Source organism: Rhincodon typus, unplaced genomic scaffold (assembly GCF_021869965.1).
Source record: "Rhincodon typus isolate 14 unplaced genomic scaffold, sRhiTyp1.1 hic_rhity00001973, whole genome shotgun sequence".
Classification (NCBI taxonomy): Eukaryota; Metazoa; Chordata; class Chondrichthyes; order Orectolobiformes; family Rhincodontidae; genus Rhincodon; species Rhincodon typus.
In genome coordinates, this window is record NW_025967611.1 from 74 (window position 1) to 9,116 (window position 9,043).

Here is a 9,043-nt window from a genome sequence, read left to right on the forward strand (position 1 = left end):
AACAGGTTCAGGAATGTCTAGATTTGGAACTGCTTCAGAGTCTTGTCCTTGGCAGAAACAACAGGCTGTCCTGTATTTGTCATCTAAGTAGGTTACTAAGGAATATTTATTTTATAAAAGGAGAAAGAGAACTGTTTCTGTAATCAGTACATTTGTTGAGATTGTGGTTTTAAGCTATTCTTATAACACTTTATTTTTCCTTATAGTAAATTATTCACTTGTTCAAAACTTGTATCAAATTACTGTTGTCATTCTTTCAAAAGTCCCATCAATGTTAGGATGCAACTGGTCTAAGCATTGTAGACTAGAGCTGCTATTGTTTAAATATGAGATGTCTCTTTCTTGCAGTTGCTTTTTGCAGCATTCTGCTGGTTCTTATTGACATGAAAAATTCAACTGATATAACCATGTCAAACTTTGAATTGAATAGAAACACACTTAGTTGTAATATTACACAAAAAAACTAATCAGTTTTGTATTATCCATTTTTGTTACTTTTACTGTGTAGCTGTTGACCTTTTGGAGAAAATGCTTGTGCTGGACACGGATAAGAGGATTACAGCAGCAGAAGCTTTGGCTCATTCATATTTCTCTCAGTATCATGATCCAGATGATGAACCTGAAGCAGATCCTTACGATCAGTCATTTGAAAGCCGAGATCTTGAAATAGAAGAATGGAAGAGTGAGTGAAATTGTTTTTAAATTATTATTTCTGGAAATATGGTGCTTTGGCTTCGAGAACTTTTATGTAGCACTGTTCCCAGTATTCCTTTTCCTATAGTCATTGCTCATCAGGCTGAGATAGCAATTATTCACTGCTCAAATAGCCATGTAATAGTGATATAAAACAGCCTTGGAAAGACTCTGTTATAGTGATTTTGAGAGCAGGTTACTGTGCAACTTCAGTTGACTGCACTGTACTCTTAAAACAGCCTTGTTATCCATGAACCTTATTATACAGTTCAGTGAAATGTACACCGCATATTTTCACCTGTATCCATCTTAAAGGTTATCAAATTGAGTGAAGACTGTTGATAATTTTGGAAGAGTAGATTCTCTTCCCCTATTTAAGAAATGTACTCTAGGTGCTATCTGACTCTGGTTCAGCTTGTCACGTGCATTGTGATGCTCTGCAGGAGCAGTCAGAAAAGTACCAGTAGAATTGTACTGCATTGAAAGTATTGTGAAAATCAATATCTCAGCCGGTCTTCATGATAAACTTGGGTGCTTTAAAATTTAAAGCAAAATCCTAGGTCTATGATTTCTGTGATTTAGGACCTGTACTTGATGTCCACAAACTGGGGGTATTAATATACATTCAGAGAAACTATCCAAAGACTCTCTTGAGGCATGTGTTGTAAACCATTCCCCACCCTGCTTAAAGTCTGTCTTTACCTGTTTGGTAATTTATTCAGTTAACTTCTTTATGTCTGTTACAAAGACTTCTTAACGTATTACAACATTCACCCTTGCCGGACAAATAATAGTCAATGGCGTTGCTTAGTTGAGATGAGTTTACTGGTTAAGATCAATAATATATCCAAATACACATGAACATCACTAATCCTTGGCTCCAACAACTGACCTAAGAGGTCCCAATTTGGACAAGTAGGATGGCCTCTTGTGGAGAGTGTACGAGCGGTATTTGCAAACAGAAACCCTACAGACAGGTGAGATTGGAAATGTTTTCTATATGGTATTGAGTTTCTAATAGATGGCAAACATACAACAAGCGAAAACACACGCGATTTTCTTTGTGGTTGCTAAAGCTTGAAAGTTAAATAAACAATATTTTATAACTTTAAAATATAAAATTTGCAGACTTGCTTTATGATTTGACATCTTTCTGCATTTAGAGTGTAGTGTATTTTGATTATTGAAAAGCTTTTGAGGGTAAATAAAAATGTGTTAAAACCTACAAATTTGAAATCTGCAACCAAGCACAAGGTGTGCAAGTATGGCATATTGGAAGATATTTTCTCCCAGATGATGTACTACCAAGTTGATGGATCAGTGTGAAATAAAATTCTACGGGAGTGGAGAGATGGGGCAGTCATGGGAATTAAATTTTAGTGAGCTTCTGGTCCAAACTTGATGAGTTGTAAATCTAGGTGAATGTTGAACTGTGAATTTAGGGCCTAATTTTTCCTATTTGTAATTCCAGATTGCTTGCAATTTATTTTTTAGGTTAATAATTTCTTTTTTTAAAAACAAGTCATTGTGCATTTTCTAATGTTAGTTTTTTTGGTCATAGCCAAATAATAGGCTTTAAAGTGTGTCTCAAAGTAGCACAAGAGATCTTTTAAAGACCACTAATGTATAACCAATAATTGTACTTGTTTGTTTCTAAAAATAAATCTGAATGTGAGCTGTAGTGCTATAAATGAGTGTCTTGCTTCCAGCCAAATAAATATGAAACTTATGGGATGGAATCTTATCAGGCTTTGAACCGTGTGGGCTATGGCAAGATGATTCTGAGAATCGGGTGAGATGTTTATCACCTTTTTACTGCGATTCTTCTCTCCCCACGCCAACTGCCCCACCTTGCTGCAGGAGATCCATAATGGTCAAGGACAAACTGGAGAGCAGGGCAAGATCCACCAGCCCCACCCGCCCTTCTGTCACTGATATTGGCACTCCACTTTCAGGGAGACATTGCCACCATCCTAGCATTCTTGAATGCACTGGCAGTGTCCTTGCATTGGCACAGTCGGACATTTGGGCAGGTGGCCATGTGTGCATCAGTCCTCGGTCAACGACACATCCGTTCTGTATGTCAGTTTGCTATAACGGTTGAGTATCTGCACCACAGACCTCTCTTTTCACGCTAAACATGTCTGAAAGTCTTAAGGGAGTGGTCTGCAGCAAAGTCCATAGGTAGGTGCTCTGCACAGGTTAAGAGCAGCCTCCTTTACCAGTCCCAACTTCAGCCCAATCAGTGTGACAATGCATGTGAATATTGTGCCTTCGTGCTTCAATAACTGTGAGGTATCGAGTGCAGAGCATTGCACTTACACTGGCAGAGCAGAGAGGGTCATTTACCTTCTTTGGCATTGCTGCCTAATCCTCAGCCTCTTGACCCTGGAGATGGCACTGACCTGGATTACAGTCTCAGATCAGACTGGCATGGTGTGGTGGCCAGTCCTCTGCCGGTCCTCTGGGAAGAGGGCTCCTCACTTGACCCTGTCCTCAGGCCCCTCTGAAGAGTGGTGTCAGCCTCCCCTTCTCTGTCTCTGTTAGGAGAGATGGCAATCCGAACGACTTTCAGCTAGCAGCAGTCCTGGGAAGTGAGCTTTGAAAGATGACATAGCCCCAAGGGATTAATGAGGACCCCTACTGAGCAGAAAGTTCTTCTCTGAACAGCATGTGTTAAGATGGGCAGAATAGTGCATTGTTCTCACTGTGAGGGCTCAAATAGCAGTTGAAGCAGTGTGTTTGGTAAGATATATTGGGGGGGGGTGGGGGAAGCCACTGTTCCTTGTGGCAAGAATCACTCCACCAAACTCAACTCAATTCACACTTAGCCAAAATATGGTAGGATTATGTCCATGGTTTCATTTACTTGTCCTAAAACTCTTTTTGAGTAAAGAGAGACGAATAATGAGATGTTCATGTGGTCAAGTCCATTCACTAGTGTCAATAATTTTTGGCAGTTTGTATATTCCTATGGGATAAATGCTCAAGTTGAATTAGCTTCTTTCTGATCCAAGCCAACAGCAGAATTATTGCTGAATGATGGGAAAATCAGCAATAAGGGGTTTGAAGGATCCATTCAAACTTAGACGATTGATATCACAAGCATAAAATATTAAATGCAGACTTATTCATTGGTGAAGGCAAAAGCTGCATCGTTTATCTAATCTAGAACTAGGTGCATTCAACTAAGTCCTCATGCCTGTCCAGCCTAAGTGTTATTTTATAGATGTATTGCTAAGAATTAATTGGCAATTTTGGAAGAAAACACCTCTACAGTGCTCAGCATTTTATCCAACTTGCAGGACATACAAGATTACGTAGTGATTGAAGTTGCTGAATTCCTTTGTGTTAACTCAATCTTCATGATAGTTGAGCATTTTGTTGATCATAAGGTACAGTGAGGCTATTCTTTGACAAATAAAAATAGGTCAAAAATACTTTGCGAAAAATCCCAATTGGGACAGAAATTACCCACTCAAAACTGCTTCTGATACAGAAACTTTGTCTCCCCTTTGAAGCCAGATAATTTTTGCCAGAAAACCACATGTCCTGTCATTGCACAAGACTATGGGCACCTTTGCCTCTTCTTTATAAGAACGGAGATATTTACAACAAAACAAATTTACATTCACCAGAGAGATTTACTATGTTTTTTTTATAGAACTGTGTATACAAAAGTTTTTTTTGAAAATCATCAATTTTTTTTGAGAATAATTGCATGTGAATGTGATATTTATGGAGGTGGCTTTGATGCTATGTGTAATGAGTTTCAGTCAATGTTTTATTACTATAAGAATTCTTTATTGTTAGTCTGTAGAGTATTTTTAATTCATTTTTTTGTGGGATGTGGGCAGCTCTGACTGGCCAGCATTTATTGCCTGTTTCTAGTTGCCCTTGAGAAGGTGGTGGTGAGCTTTCTTCTTGTACCTGCTGCAGTCCACTTGCCATTGAGGAGGGATTCCAGAATATTGACCCAGTGACAGTTATCGAACAGTGATATATTTCCAAGTCAGGATGGTGAGTGGCTTGGAAGGGAACTTGGAGGTGGTCCTGTTCCCATGTATCAGCACCCCTTGTCCTTCTGGATGGAAATGGTTGAGTTTGGAAGGTGCTGTCTGAGGATCTTTGGTGAATTTGTGCAGTGCATCTTGTAGTTAGCAACAGTGGTGTGTACAGAGCGTCGATAGTAGAAAGACTGAAAACTTGTAGACATAGTGCCAATCGGGCGTGCTGCTTTGTTCTGGATGGTGCCAAGCTTCTTGAGTGTTGGTAGGGCTGCACTCATCCAGGCAAATAAGGAGTATTCCTCCACACTCCTGACTTGTGCCTTGTAGATGATGGACAGGCTTTGCGGAGTCAGGAGGTGAGTTACTCGCTGCAGTGTTCCTAGACTCTGACCTGCTCTTGTAGCCACTGTGGCAAGTCCAGTTGAGTTTCTGCACAATGGTAACCTTCAAGACGTTAGTGAGAGATTGTGATGTTAACATCATTGAATATCAAGGGGTGGTGTTTAGATTGTGTCTTATTGTTAATGGTTGTAGCCTGACATTTGTGTGGCAGGAATGTTACTTATCACTTGTCAGCCCAAGCCTGACTATTGTCCAGATCTTGTTGCATTTGAACATGGACTGCTTCAGTATCTGGGGAGTCACAAATGGTGCTGAACATTGTGAAATCATTGGTGAACGTCCCCACTTCTGACCTTTTATGATGAAGGCAAGGTCATTGATGAAGCAGTTGAAGATGGTTAGGCCTAGGACGCTACCCTGAGGAAAACCTGCATAGAAGTCCTGGAGTTGAGGTGACTGACCAACATCAACCACAAGCATTTTCCTATGTGTCACGTATGACTCCACCCTACTTAGTTTGCCCATGATACCCATTGATTCCAGTTTTGCTTGGGCTCCTTGATGCCACACTCTGTCGAATGCAGCCTTGATGTCAAGAGTTGTCACGCTCTGTTCAGCTCTGGAATTCAGCTCTTGTCCAAATTTGAACTAGGCTGTAATGAGGTCAGGAGCCAAGTGGCTCTGGCAGAACCCAAACTGGGCATCACTAAGCAAGTTTATTGCTGAGCAGGTACTGCTTGATAGCAGTGTTGATGACAACTTCCATCACTTTACTGATGATCGAGAGTAGACTGATGGACTGGTAATTGGCCGGGTTGGATTTGTCCTGCTTTTTATGTGTAGGGAATATCTGGGCAATTTTCCACATCGTTGGGTAAATGACAGTGATGTAACTGTACTGGAAGAGCTTAGCTACGGGAATGGCAAGTTCTAGAGCACAAGTCTTTATTCCTATTACTGGAATATTGACAGGGCACAGCCTTTGCAGTATCCAATGCTTCCAACCATTTTTTGATATCATTTGGAGTGAATTGAATTGGCTGAAGACTGGTATCTGTGATGCTGGGGACCACTGGCATAGGCAGAGATGCATCATCCACATGGCACTTCTGGCTGAAGATTGCTGCATATGCTTCAACCTTTTGCATTGATGTGCTGGACTGACCCATTGAGGATGGGAATATTTGTGGAGCTTCCTCCTCCAACGAGTTGTTTAATTGTCCACCACCATTTATGACTGGATGTGGCAGGACTGCAGAGCATTGATCTGTACTGCTGGTTATGGGATTGCTTAGCTCTGTCTCTCACCATGCTGTTTGGCACGCAAGTAGTCCTGTTTGGTAGCTTCAAGTTGACACCTAATTTTCTGGTATGCCTGGCGCTGCTCCTGGTGTGCCCTCCTCCTCTCTCCATTGAACTAAGGTTGATACCCTGGTGTGATGGTAATGGCTGAGTGGGGTTATGCTGAGCCATGAGGTTGAAGATTGTGCTGGAGTACAGTTCCACTGCTGTTGATGGCCCATAGTGCGTCATGGATGCCCAGTCTCGGGTTCCTGGATCTGTTTTGAAGTCTCGCCTATTTAGCATGGTGATTAGTGCCACACAACATGCTGGAAGTTATCCTGAATGCGAAGGCAGGACTTCATCTCCACAAGGACTGTGGTGGTGACTTCTACCAATTATTGTCATGGACAGAGATATCTGCAGCTGGCAGATTGGTAAGGATGAGGTCTAGTATGTTTTTCCCCTCTTGTTGGTTCTCTCACTACTGCTGCAGACTCCGGCTAGCAGCTATGTCCTTTAGGATCCAACCAGCTCGATCATTACTGCTGCCTCCATTCTGTACCCTTGCCATCCTCCGGTGGTTCCTCCAAACGCTGCTCAACATGGACTACCGATTCATCAGCAAGGGAGGATGGTATCTGGTAATCAGCAGTAGGTTTCCTTTCCCGTAGGGTCTGTAGTTAATGTTGCAGACTCCAAGGGCAATTTTCTCCTGACTGTACACAGCTATGCTGCCACATCTGCTGGATCGGTCCTGCCAGTAGGCAGGACATAACTGATGATGGTGGTGTCTGCGACATTGTATGTAAGGTATGATTCCGTGAGTATGACTGTTTCAGGCTGTTGCTTGACTCGTCTGAGACTGCTGTCCCATTTTGAGCACTAGCTTCCAGATGTTAGTGAGAAGGACTTCGCAGGGTCGACAGGTCTGTTTCTGCCGTTGTCTTTGTCTTTTCTGGTGCCTAGGTTGATGCCATCGATGCCATTCTGTCTGGTTCTATTTCTTTAAGACATTGTAGCGATTGGTACAACTGAATGGCTTGCTAGGCAATTTCAGAGGGCAAACGAGAGTCAACCACATTGCTATGGGTCTGGATTGACATGTAGGTCGGATCAGGTGAGGAAGGTAGATTTCCTTCCCTGAAGGACATTTGTGAACCAGATGGGTGTTTTTTTCCTGACAGTCGACAAGGGCTTCATGGTTGTTAACAAATTCTTAATTCCAGATTTTTTTTCCTATTGTTGAATTCGAATTCCACCATCTGCCATGGTGGGATTTGAACCCAGGACATTAGCTGAGTTTCTAGATTAATAGTCTAGCAATAATAGCCACTAGGCCATTGCCTCCCTAACGATGTTAAGTACCCTTCAATGATAAGAGAAATATGCATGAATTGACATTTGTAGAAGATAGTGTGACACAAATTTCATCCTTTGAGTTTGTTTGCAAATCGAAATTGAGAATTTACAATAAGTTGTGTTTAAATATTATTCCAATCTTGTGTGTAGTGTGGCTAACTTTCTTTCAATATTTTTACCCAAACTTTAAAATCCATGCTAAAATATTGTTCTTTCATCTTCAGGATTAACCTATGAAGAAGTACTCAGCTTTGTGCCACCTGAGCTACAAGTCGAGTGTATGGACTTGGCACCATGAAAACCTTACTTCTGTCCTAAGATCCTTTTATATTGCATCACTGTGAGGACTTAACCAGTTCGACTGATTTGTTCTTTCCAATATTATCAAGTGCCTATCACGGTCTTGATGACGGATTGTTTGTGGGTGAGGGCAAAATAGAACTTTTATAACAATTCTTCTACGGCCTGCATGTTTTGCTAAATCCTGGGCAGTTGCCAGCTTTTTCTATATTACTGTTATCATCCACTGTGAACTTGGGTTTGTTTGCTAACTATATCCCTTGCAAGCACTTGTATTGGAACTGGTAAACTTTGTGTATTTGTATGCCTTATTTTCAAAATTGCATACTATTTTAAATGTTCAATTCATGTACGGAAACCACCCATCCTAAAAGAAATCTACATGCAGTAATTGTTACTTTTTATAAAAAGTACAAATGGGATGTACATTAATTTATAGATATATTTGCTGTTTACAGCATAAAGGGGTGATTTGTTTTTATTGTGATTTCATTTTAAAATCCTACTTGACTCTGTTCAGCAATACTACTACAACTAAAAGGGCGCATGTCTTCACTGTTTATGTTAGAATGGGAATGTTATAGCACAGATTCAAGATTTAGGTAAATTTACTTATTTGTATTAAAATGCTTCACTTTTGTGTAAGGTCAAGTAGAATTATGAAAAATATTTTCCATACATTAATAACTACTCAAGCTGTTCGATCTACCTGTAGAGTTCTTGTAATTGGACTGTGACTTGCCAGGTGTGACATTGTAGTAAAACCATAAAACTATTCCGAAATAAATTCGAATGCTTTTACAAAAATAAGCTGTGCCTGGAAAATCGTGATGAAATTTCCTGTGACAGAACAATCCAGCTTTGAAGAAACATTTGAATATTGGCCCTGATCTTGGGTTTAAAGTGAAACAAAGTGTTGGAGAAACTCAGTAGGTGTGGCGGCGTCTGTGGTGAGAGAAACACAATTATGTTTTGAATCCAGAGTCCGTTCTCTGGTTTTCTGAAGAAGAGCTGTTTGACTCAATACTAATTCTGTTTTTGTCTTTACAGATGCT

General features: G+C 40.7%; 1 protein-coding gene across 1 annotated transcript; it reads left to right on the forward strand.

Annotated features, from left to right (window-relative positions):
* Window positions 1-430: 430 nt before the first annotated feature.
* LOC125481396 (mitogen-activated protein kinase 14-like) lies at window positions 431-8,795 on the forward strand (the record flags this gene model as incomplete). Its single annotated transcript, XM_048592879.1, has 2 exons — window positions 431-682; window positions 7,913-8,795. Coding segments are annotated over 2 exons (326 nt in total), but the record flags the coding sequence as incomplete, so codon positions are not given.
* Window positions 8,796-9,043: the final 248 nt, after the last annotated feature.